At 38.6% G+C, this 13,796-nt stretch overlaps 1 protein-coding gene and 1 long non-coding RNA gene across 2 annotated transcripts; both read right to left on the bottom strand.

The window, feature by feature from the left end:
* Positions 1-823: 823 nt before the first annotated feature.
* LOC149052033 (uncharacterized) lies at positions 824-6,569 on the bottom strand. Its single transcript, XR_016188280.1, has 2 exons — positions 6,191-6,569; positions 824-3,693 (listed from the first exon to the last, which is right to left on the bottom strand). It is a non-coding gene; the product is annotated as an uncharacterized LOC149052033 (long non-coding RNA).
* A 3,794-nt stretch (positions 6,570-10,363) lies between these two features.
* Positions 10,364-13,513, bottom strand: LOC149052032 (polycystin-1-like protein 2). Its single transcript, XM_089211636.1, has 3 exons — positions 12,587-13,513; positions 12,330-12,480; positions 10,364-12,039 (listed from the first exon to the last, which is right to left on the bottom strand). The coding sequence occupies exons 1-3, from the start codon at positions 13,511-13,513 to the stop codon at positions 10,364-10,366; spliced, it is 2,754 nt and encodes a 917-aa protein (XP_089067762.1).
* Between the last annotated feature and the right edge of the window lie 283 nt (positions 13,514-13,796).

Genomic DNA, 13,796 nt, shown 5'->3' with positions numbered 1-13,796 from the left:
CTCTTAGTGCGAGACGTTCTTGGGTCATAGTGATGTGCTCTGTGGGTGAGACATTCTACTCTCTCAGTATCTCTCCACGCTCATGGAATAATTGATCATTTATTCTGGAATATTCGCTCGTCGTAACTGCGATGTATTCAGTCAATCGAAGCTTGAAACGTTTTTACCCATCGCATTTGAGCAGTGTAGAGAGAAAAGTGCTTGTATATCTCAGAATAACTTTTATTTTAACTTCTTCCGTTTTAATCGCACGCTTCGTCACCATGTTTATTTATAAATGGGTATGACGTAAACTAGACTATTATAAACTGTTAGCCTCATCTACATAATTGACTCCTTCTCTCGCTTGTTGAAATTCCTCTGCAATGCAAAGTTCCGCTGTAGTGATATTTGAAAATCAGGCCCATCGAAATATTCTGCATTTCTATCGCTAAGCTTTTTCCTTAAAATTGTATGCTCTGTGTAAAAGTTCTTTAATCGTTGTTCAATAATGTGTGCCGAGCAGTTTATAATCTCTAGGTTTATGCCTTTCCCGGCTAACATTGCCCCAGTTTAATTCCAAATTAATCGATGTATATTCGATTTAAAACGATACTCCTAATTTCAGGAATGCGAAAAAAAATGGTTAAATGTAATTGATCCAAAAAAAGATCCAGTTACAAGGATTTTTTTTCTGTTCTTTCTAAATACGTTGTTTACTTATTCAAACATCTACGTATTGATCTATTTATTCATTAAGCAACAACTTTGAATGTCAGCGTTAGCAGCTAAGACTATTAGTATTATTTGTTACGGTACAATTTAACAGACAAAAAGAGCATCATTTATCAACAGACCCATTTAATTTATTAAACAACTTGTAATATTCTTGCCAAGGAGCGACTCTTAAACAGTTAGAATAATTATCCTTAAAAAACTAATTGAAACCCACCGCAAACTACTCCTTTCCTCACTACTGACACAATCTCGAAGTTGTCTCCAAAGTAACTCGAGATTAACAATCTTCCACGGTTGCTCTCTCTCGGTATAGCTTTCTGAAAAGTCAGTCCCTCCCGACAACAAGTATTATTGCTGCACGACTGTGTCCTTATGTACAAAGTATTCTCGAAAATTCCGGACGCTTACAACACAACTATATTGGTAGTGTTACATCATAACTACGTAACCTAATAAACTGCTCCAGAAAGTCCCTTGGTATGTATTTCTGCATGACTAGGCGTTCTCGAAATTTCTAGAAACCTATAGTTTCAGTTATTATCCATAGCTTAATGTTTAAAGTAATGACAGTGTTTGGTGAGAAGTTTGTAAATTCAATAAGTGAAACATCGAATATGAAATAATAATGCAGTAAGTGCAGAAAGTCAGCGCACAAGAATCGAAAGATAAATACATTCAATTAAAGCTGCGTGCTAGAGTGCTTCTTAAAGAAAGACAATCCATAATATCTTGACTTAAATTCCCGCCTCCTCTGTAGTGGACTGTGGTCTTATTCGAAGGAAAGTCATCAAGATACTGAGCTATTAGAAATTTAAATTTATACATTTGTTTATTTCGATTAATCTTGCCTACAAATATACGATCGCCCCAAAAACAACCTTGTTATCGTAAAGAGCATACATAACAATTACAGCTAGTTGAATGCTTAAACAATAATGAAAAAAAAGAACTCTTTTTAGTTGCAGAGAGCAAGTCAGATCGATCGTAACCGACTTATTGCTGTTAACTAAGTGATTGTACTAGGTAATTGACTGTCATTTCCGGTTGGCTGGATCCAGTTATTTAAGTTAGGTGCGATTTCGATTCAAACTCAGCACAAGACTGCAATTCAATTGCCCATACATCCCCAACCTCATTTGGAATGACCTGTGGCTCTTCCTTGTGGGGTTGTTCTTTAAAGAAGATGGAAAAACGGTGTTCATCTTTCTTTTGAATCGCTCTCTGATCTGCAGATAGACGAGCAACACGAAATTCGGTTCTTAGCACATGTACTCGGATATCTATCGAAACTCTAAAACTTGATGATATGGAGTTAATTATCAGTTTGAAGTTTTTTTTCTTACCTGGATGTTTCGCATGCAGTGTAGAGCGAAAATTAGGAACCCTGCAGCATGAAAATGATTTCAAGATCATTAATTTTTGCAATATGCAAACAAATTAGTCAAATACCTTTAACGATTTCAAGAAGGAAAGAAAATTGCGTATCTTATAATTGAAAAAGAAGTCTTCCTTCTCTTGCATAGCTAACTGCATTTATGTTTTCAAAACTCCAAAAATTATCATGTGATCATTTTAATGGTGTCTCACTTGGTTAGAAAGTAAAATAATGATAGAGATTGAATAATTTTGAGAGTTACCAGCGTATACTGACTTGAGCGGAGTTGAGTATGGTGAAGACGTAAACGAAAGCTTCATGTACAGGCGAGAGGAGACCGAATGCCACGTTACACTCAGAAGGGGAATCATCACCACGCATGCTTTGATGCCAATTCTAGGAGTTAAAGAGAAAACATTCCTTTATTTTCCTTAAACAATGTATTTTCATTTTTAGATATCGTAAGGCCTTACTGATTAAGGAATGAGGAAGGTTGGCGAATAGTGCCTCACTGGAGAACATGAGAACCTCTTCCACTATTTTGTTTTCGTTTTGTGTTGTCAATCTTATCGTATTTGCTGAGAATGGTAGTTTTCCCCTGTTGGCTGCGACAAATTGGTTATCTCCTAATATCTCCAAATCTTCCTGCTCCTTTCATCTTGCTCAATGTTTTTTTTTTTAGTTATTTTTGCGAGAAAAAAAGTCAATGTGAAACAATGAGAAAACATCAACAAGGAGGGGGTAGAATTTTCTTTCATACGAAAAGTATTTTTTCATAGGAAAAGTTGGAGAATTTATGAAGCTGTCCTATGCCTGTGAAGATATCAATGGGTAAAAATTGACCAGCATCCCCGCAAACAGCGGCTACGTCCAAAGTTTGTTGTGAGTAAATGGGAAAAGAAAAATGGTAAATGTTGTGCGGGCTCATATCATAAATTTTTAATTCGCTTTTAAAGAGCAGAAATGAATGTTTGGCAGCAATTAGTATAGGTATACCAATCAAAATCACCAACACTAATCATAAACTGACAACTTCAATGAAAGCCACAAAGGCGATGAATAGTCGAGGAAAGTCAGCAACTGAACTCGAAGAAGTGAAAGAAAAAAAAAGAAACAAAAATTTTCAGCAAATGAAACGATACCGATTTCAAAATATGTACAAAAACAAAGCAAAGAATTAAATGCAACGAAATAAAAAGAGAAGAGCACGAAGAAACCGTTTCAGCACCACGGTCTCCTTGGCTTTTCCAGTTTCGAGCAACAAGTTTTAAGTATTGAAATTTTTGGGTACAATTTTGCCGAGGAAAGAAATTTGTTTAGTTTCTTAGCTACTCTCTACAGGTTTATGAAAAGCAATCCTCAACATTAATATTGTGATATTAACATGTCATTTTAATGTGTAATGATACTCTACCTGATGCAAGTGCAATCGCTATTTCTTTGTCTGCATTGATGTCCGCTGGAGACTTCGGAAACTTTCAGATCACACCCTTTTCAGGCTTTACGCTGTCAATCAAAGGTTGCACATTCTCCAGACCATCGTAATTGTACCAGACTCGCCGAGTGGTGTACGAACACGACCGAATACACGGGAAGAAACACTGGTTGTATTGACGAGTGGCGTAACAGCAATCAATAGAGTTTCCCATAATGAAGATAATGGACATTTAGAAAATAAAAAAAGTCAAAAAGAGAATAATGATCAACTTTTATGAATCAAAAGAACAATTGATAATATTTAGATGTAGCCAAGTCTAAAAGCGGAGCTGTAGGGATGTTATTACTGTACAGCCCTTTACCTCATTAAAACTTATCATTGGCTGTCAAAGAATTTATTCATGGCAACTAGGAAGCAGACATTAATCATGAAGAGGGGGACTTGGAGTCAAGGGCCTTTCAGTGGGGGCAGCTTTCCTTTTTTCATTTAAGAAATGAGACGGTCATCTTCTTAGGTAAGTTCCGTGGATAATAAGAGTGAATGACTAGCTAGATAATTTGTGCAAATAGCCAGTAAAGGATTAAAAGCAAGATATTTTTAAATTATTGGCGGAAAGCGTCCTCAGTGATCAAATGAATTGGGTCAAAGTAGTTATGAAAGACCAAATAAAAACTGTGAACATTGACAAAGCGATGTTGGAATTTTTCGGTATGAAGCGGAGATGAAGAAAAAAAAAACTTCATTGCCTCGATGCGCGCTATTTATTTCTTATTGAGTGCATAGAGAGATAAATCTATACTCGAGCCAAGATGCCTATCCAGCAACAGCCTATTCTTGTTTCTGTAGCGTGAAGTGACAAGAAGTATAGCAATTCTCCCCCTGGCTGGAATGCTCGTCCGTGACATGTTCCTCCCCCCATTCCCCCCACCAAACCCCTTGCTCAGCATTTCGTCAGGTTTTTCTGTCAGTTCGCCGGTACCCATTTCAACTCCTGGATGAAGCGAGGCACTGTGAGGATAGAGACTTGCATAAGAACAGAGCACAATATGTGAGAAATTTTAGTGCCAACTCTGCAATGGTAAATCGATGCCTCCTCTCTGTCTCGATATGATTGTTTGGATGGTTGGATCGAGAAGGTCCCATTTGTCTCACAAATAAGAGAAAAAAGAAAAGAGATTCAGTATCATTTGTGCGATTTACTGAAGGGACACACCACTCAGATAATCAGCTGGTAGCTGAATCAGTTTTATTCCGATTGTGCAGCTCGTCGGCGATCGTGTGGGTAGATGGAGTGTCTACGTGTTCGTATCGATTCGTCACCTCAACTCCGGGCATGACGAATGTGGACATCGTTGTGTTCCAAATACGAACTTATACAAATTTCTTTCTGGGATTCCGTTCTCACAATAAGACGAATATTGATGATCACATATTTTTTATGTATTTTTTTTTACAGAAGATGACTAAGAAATATACAAAGCTTTAAAACGCATGTACTGAGCTGTTAGGCTATTAAATCGTTTGTTTTACCAAGTCGCCACCGCCGTGGATTAGAGACCTTTAACTACGACGACGGCGGCAACGGGGACGAAGCAAAACAAAAGATCTAATGAGCAGAACAAAAGCAGAACAATAGCAATTGAATGCAGAGTTAGGGAAACTGAGGCCTCTAGAAGAGAGAGAATCATGAACATAGCCGTGAACCACGCACTAAGCTCGAATTAAATGTTAGACGAGATGTAGCCTTCAAGCTAGCACTTCCTGTTGCAGTTGTTTTTCGTGCAGTCAGCGGAAAATAAAAGGGCGTCGCGCGAATAAAGAAATCGCAAGAGTCTGCCTCCTCTTTTCGTGATAACGGAGGTTTGTTTTTCTTTTGATGGAAAAATAGATCAAATGGTCAATTACCCTCAATCATCGGTTTCGAATAAATCTGCTGCGTATTCATTGCCGCAATTAAAAAAAATAATCTCTTGAAAAAGTTCAACTTGAGCTACTAAGCTGGTTTACACTGCAACCCCTTTTCAACTCATTTTCTTTTTTATAATTTTGCCGTAGTTTATTGTTACAATGGTTTCCCTTGAGCTACACGGCTAAATCACGCTACCATAACATTTGGACGTGATGTTGAAAGAAAGGAAAACATCAAGAACTACATCGCTTAAAGATTCATTATTCTGCGATCGGGAATTTTACGAGTTAATTGTCTTCATTCAAAACACTAGAAGCTTCTAGTGATTACTGAATTCCTGAGCAGTCGAAAAACTATGGGAATTAGCCTCATATTGAATAAACAAACTTAGTCACTGTGATTGCATAAGTAAAAATACCTGCGTTGTTTAAGAAGTGATCATATCATAAAATCAGTTAGGAGAGATTTATTTGGAAAGAAATGTAGCTGTGATTTTGTGATTTCCACTTCTGAGGGAAATTGTTAAGCTATCCCAGGCATATCAGAAGTTTCTAAAATGTCTAACAAAATAAATTAGGACGGATAGTTTTGTGTTTGACTTTCTATAAGTTTAGAGACTGCGTGAGACCTCTGTATGGAAAGGGATTAGATTGTTATAATCTTAAACACAATTTTTGAATTGTGCTGCGCTGAAGCCGAAAATCTCAAATTCCTTTCTACCGAAAAGTTGATTTTTCGAAATGAAACTTACTTCATTCAGCTAATAATGAAAGTATTGTAACCGAGAGCATCTTAACAACCGTCAGCCAACTGATCAGGAAAGTTTGCACGTACGCGGGTGCCCTCGATTGTTTTCACTTTGTAAACAGTTTGCAGCTTTTGAGTGTCAATGTTTTAGCTTCGTATTTACGTAAGTGATTACGTTAACCTCTGGTCGTGTGCGATGACTGCCGAATTGGTTACTCGACAACGTGTCAACAAAAGACAAAACATCCAGCTTTGAGGAATAAACAAACTGAGTCGCGTTCCAGTTTTCAAAAACTGTTTATTTATAATCAACAAGAAGATATTGTAAGTAGTATTTGCTGAAATTACATCGCGTTTTCTTTGCCAATGGACCATAACAGATTACACTCCTGACACAAAAGAATATATTTGCCAGACGATTGTATTTTGAATGTACAATTAGTCAACACAATGAATTTAGAAGCGTTAACGATCAAATAATATTGAGAAGGTTTTAAACATTACTCACAGAGGAATCCATATTTTAAAACCACCCTTATAAAGAAAGAATCAAATAATGAATTAGTCGAGAGGTAAAGGTATTAAAGCTAATAGTAAGTATGATTGTCTGGATAAGTGAACTATTTAAGTGATCACCAATTTTTCCTCTGACTTCCCCTCCGCGAGACATGAAATTAGTGCCAATCACTTTCATGGACATTAGCTCTTTTCAGGACAATACGCGCTTCTTGATCGACCGTTCTTTCTAACTTTAAGCAGTTTCTACCGCGAACATTTCTTCTTGTCATGCAGCTGGAAGTTCAAGATCAACGAGTGTTATCGACGACACTGAACAATATCGAAACCACAGATAAATGGTCTTAGGTATTACTGCTTTTTTTCTCAGAAACTTTACAGATTTCTAGTTTAAGCAATCCTCTTTGAAAGTGATGTTATATTGTAAAGTGGCACAAGAGTTTATAGAGCCGTACCCAAAAATTTCATTTTATTCTCTTATCGTAACCAAGTGTTGATATCTCTGACCATGTTCAAGCCATTTGCATTAATCTCAGACATACCTCAATCGTCTCTTGACGTCATTTAATGACTGAGTAACATTAGCTGGCTAATTAGTGGTTGACTTAAAAATTAAAAAAAGACATGTCAGAAATATCATATGATCATTACATTATGGTGAGCCTGGGAGAGAAATCAACTGCCCTTAGCAAAACAACACAGATGCGTAACTATAGCGCGTGAGTGCATCAAAAAAAAAGGGGGGAGGGGAGGGGCGGGAATGAAGCACTAGAAAGAATATCACCCCCTTTCTTTGCCAGAGTGATTAAAGTAACAATTTTTGAAATGAAAAAAATCTACTTCAGACACTCTGAAGTAGGACCCTCCCCTCCCCTCCCCTCCCCTGTTAAGGAACTCTGCTAGCAGTCCTTTATCGAAACAAAAAGCGAACAAGTCGTCAACACTTAATATATTTTGAGCTTTAAGGAAAGGAAATTAGTTGCTTTTCGGACGCCATCAAGAAAAGAAAAATATCCTTTTCAATAAGTATTTCAAGCATGAAATGTCACAGACATCTAACGTGAATTATATTGAGTAACATTAAGGATGAAAATGCAATAAAGTGATATTCTCCAAATTATTTTTTTCCGTTGATTCATGCAGTTCTAACTTTTTTTGTTGATTTGGTATGTTTTTGATACTTTGAGACAACATTCGATGCTCACCAAAATATTGAAACCCGCAGCGTGAATCGTTTCTTCCCGTTCCAAAGAGCCAAAAAACATATATGGAAATGAGTTTATCAAAACAAATCTGGCCAATCTGGTCAGGGAATGGGCACGCTTAGATGACCACCACTAATCGTATGTGAGAAACAATTCATTATTTGTCGCTGATGGGTGAGGTGGGGAATAGATGGTTTTCAGGGGGAACGGAAGAAGGATCAGTCGTCACTAATAAAGTATATAAGTGTACTTAATAATATTGGCTGCAAATTTCCTGCAAATGAGTGGGTTTTCTTAAAAATATTACGGAGCCTTATAAGGGGCTGGGGGGGGGGGAGAAGTGTAAAATCCTTAAACTCCACCCCTTCCCCAAAGGAAACAAATCAACAAACGCTGTCCCTGATAGATTTGATTCTTCTTTATTTAGACTTTGATTTTACTCGATAGTAAAGTACAGCTTGATTATTCAATCAGCGAAAACAAGAAATGCGTTTAATTCTTAAAGCCGTGTCTGTCAACCCTTTTCCTCTCCATTAGCAGTTTGCAATCTCGTAATCCCGTACGTTTTATTAAAAGAGCGACATCTTTATTTGGGCCAACGTTATGACGTGAAAAGGGGTAGAAAAACCTTACGGCCATGGGTGCGGTGCGGCCTTTATTTCAAGTTTACCACCTCTTCTCAACCGAAATTTTCCCTTGAGTCCCGCCAAACAGCGGAAAAGTTAACTCTTCACAGATCCAACAAAAACTGAGATGATCAAAGAGTGACCAGGAAAGTTGCGGTACAATGTGTACGTAGTAAGCTCGCCTGACAGAAAGTCTTCAGAGAGCTTATATCATTACAGAAAAAACAAAGTGTAACGTTTGTTCACAAACTGGTTGACTCATCTCACCTTGCTGATTTCGTTTTTCCTCGAGGTTTCCCTTCTGAATACTTGAACTAGGTTTTCCTCTACTTTGGTCACATTACCTCTTTATAGGCCACAATAAATATTTTATTTTTTCTTTTACTATGAGAATCGATTTACCCTCCAAAAAAAAGATGTCATTTTACGCCAGTGGTCCTTTACCTCTCTACGATGACCTTTTTCTCTGTCTTCAAACTGGCCGCTGGGATGAGTTTCTGCTGCCCGCTCTTTATTATCACTTGACAAAGCGTTCAACCGTTTGCGCGTGTGCGGATATTTCGTTTTCAAGCTGTCAAAGTCAATGGTAAATTACTGGGGTAACAAAGTATCCGTAGTTGAATAAACTTCGTGTTCCAAAAATCTGTATTTTTCCTTTGTCAAACTTTTGTTGCTTCCTGTCATTGACTCAATTCTTTCCTTAGATTTTGCGTCAGACAGGTTGCTCTGTATCCTCTACTTTACCATTTTGCGCGGGGAATTTCCAGCCAAAATTGTTCCACTTGTGTGTTTCAAAAGAGATTAACTGTTTCCGTGCACAGTATCCCCGTTTAGGTATGTTTTTTTCCTTCTCTTGTCTTTTCTTTTTTTGGGGGGGGGGGAGGGGGAGGGGGAGGAAGACTTAAAAAAAGAGCTAACATGTGCTGTCAGTGTTTTGGAAAGCTCAGTTTTTAGTTTTTCATCCATGGGTCAATTCTCTGTTGACCGTCGCTTTTATACCGTTGTTTGTAGAAATCGAAAAGTACGCTTTACGTTGAGCGATAGCATAGAAGGTTGAATATACATGTCAAAAGTAATTTGCGAAAGAAGATGGTGTCGAATACACTCAAATGTAGAGGAAAGGCGACAAAAAGTTTCGTCTGGTTCTTCTTTACCTTGGGGTAGCACCGACGAGGGGCAGTTTTCGTTTGTTGGTACTCCACAAGCATTAAATGGAGCAATTTTTTGTAAATATCTTGCCACTGATGAGATGCTTGCTGACATTCTAACGAGGCCTTTCCCTAAGCACCGCTTCGAGAAACTAATCTTCAGGTCGTGAAGCTACGTTTTAACTATCTAATTTAGATGGACCTACATACAAACATAATACACTCTGTGATAAGAATACATGAAAGTCATATATTTGTACTGCGGAAAATACATTTTAAGCAAATGAAGATCATCGCAGTATATACTCAACTTAAGCAGTTGAGAAATAGGGCCTGAAAAAAATTCAGGCCTGAACGGGAATCGAACCCATGACCTCTGCGATACCGGTGCAGCACCGGTGCTGCACCGGTATCTGAAGGAAAGTGGCCAAAAATTCTTTCTACTTGATCGCCTCTACATTTTTGTCGCCACCTCTATATTACCATCCTTTATCAAGTTTTTCTTTATTTTAAGCGTGAAATTCAATTATAAAGAAAAGAACACATTTAATACGTATGCGTGCGAGGCATTTCAGCCATTTGCCAGTGATCACGGGGTAATGTACACTACAGTCCCGATCTTTCCGTCTAATTCTCGAGTATATGATTTATTCCTTTCACCATTCAACTATTTCCTCTCGGTTTAGAAGTCACAGGCTCGCATTGTTTTCATTAGATAATGATATTCTTCGTCCTCTTTTGAGAATCCCGCCATAACCCTATCAAGCCGCTGAAACAATTCATACCCTCTTTTCTCTAATTTCCGAAGATGAGAGTTAGCGACATCCTCTTGAAATCGAACTTTCTTCCTTTTTTTACCTTTGCAGTGTTCGTCATGGCTCATTCTTCCCAGTGTTTTCAAGAATTTGCTAATTCCACCGAAAAATGATTTTCCTCTTGAGTATTTCGGCTGTTTTTCTCCTGGTTCTTGGCCCGTTTTTCCCCTCAAAGCTTTGATGGCCTCACTGATTTGGTCAAAGTTGATTTTTGAACTCTTCTTGGAATCAAGGGTAATGCTTCTATCTACTGCTTTTTTCTCTCCCGTGTTTGATGCTTGGGAGACTTTCAGTTGTCTCAGTCTACTGCTAACAGAATCGAAAAATGTGTTCCGTTCTTTTGAGCCTTTGCAACGAACCTCATCAACGAGCTCGTGCAACTCACTTTCGTTCGCGGTAACCTTTGCATCCAGAAGTGCATCGTTTATTACGCCGATAAAAAAGTTCATGCAGATAATTGTTAGGGTGAAAAGAATAGCAAAGACGAATATCTTAGCGTATGTGCTGTTTACCTCTGCTAATTCACTGATTGGTCTGGCTTTCACTCTTCCAAGAGTCAGTTCGAGTTGGAAATAAGCTGCTTTTAGCACAGAGGAGTAGCGCTCAGATCCAGTACCAAACATCAATACACCGGCGTGAAGAAATGCCACGAAAAGAATCAATAGGACAATGCTAAAGGATGAAAGAGATTGTGCAGATATCGTCAATGCTTTGGAGAATACAGCAACATGTTTATTGAAGCGAATGACTCGCAAGAGTTTTGCAGTGACGATAAACATCAGGATTCCAAGTACAACATTTTCTGCTTCATGCCAAATGATAGCCTTTTTGAAACTTATATTTGCATAACTGTTTTCTTTTAACCTTGCCCATGTTGAAGAGACTATGATTTGTCGTTTTATGTACAAAACCACGGCCAACACGGAGAAAACAACCTGGGACATCTCCACCCAATTCCACACGGACTGGAAATACCGGGAACGGTGATTGTAAAGCTTGAAGCATTCTCTTCCCAAAAACAGCAGAACGGATACAGCGTATAGTAAAATGCAAATCAAATAGAACTGATATGAAGCTGTGTTTGTAGGATCAAGAGAAAGAATGTCAGTTTGTACCAAAGCTTCTTTGAGTCCTGATGCCTCAACTTCGTAAAAGTATGTGGCAACACCTAGAATATTCACCGACGGGTTAAACACGGAAAACTGTGCCAGAACCGCCCGGGTTTGCCTGTCAAGCCAACCGTTGTTTTGCAAAGTGGTTACGGCTTTGAACCCCGTATGGTTCTTGTACCCGAGTTCTGCTACAAATCCTCCTCCACGATAAAATGAGAACTGTCCCCACTCTGACCCGCTATCACTTTCTTCCGCATTTTGATATCGCCATGGCTTCGGGCAAAGTCGAAATAAGTCTGCATCTCTTGTAGAGTTGTCGACAAACCTCCAGCCCGGTTCATAGAAAGCGGTCTTGTCTTCGTTTGTTTCCGAATATCCTTCGTAACATTCCTGGAAAGTTGTCTTCATGTATTTTAACACGTTGCATGGTGCTGTAAGTTTAATAAAAAAAGGGACATTTATTAGAAAGTTTGTTTTGGAACTAATTCAATCTACAGGTATAGCACATCTCCCATATTCTTTATCGTGTAGGAAAATTTAGTTAAAAACCGGATATTAACTTGTGCCCGTTTTTTCTCTTTAAAAGGTGTATACAAAATAAAGTAGAATATCAAAATGTTGACAACGTATGCCTAACACTTTGACAGGAAAAAAATTATATTTTCTAGGCGTCTCCTTGAGGGTGAGTTAGACTTAAAAGTAAATAAAAGAAAGGACTCACTCGATTTCACTCTCAGTTGCCTTAATCGAGCCATCCCGACGAGAAGAGAGCGTTTATTACCAATGTACATTGTTTTTTTCTCTTCCTGACCGTTGTACCATCTACCGGAAAACACTCCAGGAATGAAAACTTTCCGCAGCCAGCTCCAGTACTTCCTGTCATCTGCCATCTGAGTTCAATGAAAATTAATACGTTACTTACAATTGTGACTACATCGATTGTTGGGTAATATCAGTCTTTTAACGATTTCTCCAAACACAATAAATGTTACTCACATTGTTAAAATTGGGCAGTCCATCTCGGATTGATCTGGTCATTAAGTAGCGATGGTCATTTCTGTTTCCATAGCACACTACCATTAACAAGAAAACGAAAACCAAGTAGATACCCAACTCTGTGAAGTAACGTGACAGGTTCTGTTTCTTGGCCTGGCGTTTCCTCATCTTTTCTACTTCCGCTAATTTCAACGTCCACAGCCTTTGTTTTGAGCAGCCACTTTCAACTTGATTAGAGTCTTCACATGCAGGTACCGTTGATCTCTTCGCCTTCATCTTGATAATGGCTGCCAAAACTACAGCTGTAAAGAACACTTTAACTGGTTCCATGATTGTGACATCTTGAGCAAAGGAGATAAGCATTGAGGACAGCCACTGCTCACTGACACTCTTTTCCCAAATCAGGCTATAGAAGATTGTAAACGTAGCAGAAATAGCACAAGAACCGAAAAACAAGAACCAGGCGATACCTTTGATTAAATTAGCTTTATAGCAAGGACTGTTGTTACTCGAGGACTTTTTGGATGCTCTTTTAAATAAAAGCACTATTAGTATGTTTATTGGTGCCACAATGAGCGCACTTTCAATACCAGTAACTACTTGTCTCCACGAGAATTTAAGCGGTCCAACTTGAATAGGTTGTTCATATTTGCCTTGGAGCTCATAAAACATCGCATTTGCAAACATGGATGTCAAAAGCACTGAAAGGCAGCAAGAAACTCGCTGTACTCTTGAAAAGTGACTTCTCTTTGGTTTGGCAGCAACTGACACCCAGATATGTAGCTCCGTAAGCCCTCTCCGCCAGCGTTTTGCAACCTCACTGGCAAAGTCCATTTGAGATACCGTTGCTTGAAACATTCGCTCGATACGCCCGTCTCTGCGCTCAAGAGCAAACCACTGACTGACCATAAATTTCCAGGACTGATTGGATTGTACGTCCCGAATGAAAATTTCCTCTAAAAACCACGAAGGACTATCACCAAAGTTGTTATGACCAATCTTCACTTCTCGAATCACACCAAGAGATTTGTTAACATACAGTACAAACATGGCTGAGTTACCACGAGAGAAGAACACGTCAATTGAACCAGTCTCTTCTTGGCTGAGCTGAAGAATGCCACTCCTTCCGTCAGAACCGTAAATCTCCATAGCAACTTGAGCTGTTGTGCCTGAGTATATCCAGACTCCTGTA

This window comes from Pocillopora damicornis, chromosome 1, assembly GCF_964200805.1.
Source record: "Pocillopora damicornis chromosome 1, jaPocDami1.2, whole genome shotgun sequence".
In the NCBI taxonomy this organism is placed as follows: domain Eukaryota; kingdom Metazoa; phylum Cnidaria; class Anthozoa; order Scleractinia; family Pocilloporidae; genus Pocillopora; species Pocillopora damicornis.
The sequence above is the reverse complement of the archived record's forward strand: the minus strand, read 5'-3'. Positions and strand labels throughout refer to the sequence as shown.

What these genes read in the sequence shown, in the direction of transcription:
- LOC149052032 (XM_089211636.1), bottom strand. Translation starts at nt 13,513, where the DNA reads ATGGTCAGTCAGTGGTTTGCTCTTGAGCGCAGAGACGGGCGTATCGAG. An exon ending in ATGTGAGTAACATTTATTGT is followed by an intron (nt 12,481 to 12,586) that starts GTTTGGAGAAAT and finishes GATGACAGGAAG; the next exon opens with TACTGGAGCTGGCTGCGGAA. An exon ending in GCAACTGAGAGTGAAATCGA is followed by an intron (nt 12,040 to 12,329) that starts GTGAGTCCTTTC and finishes TTAAACTTACAG; the next exon opens with CACCATGCAACGTGTTAAAA.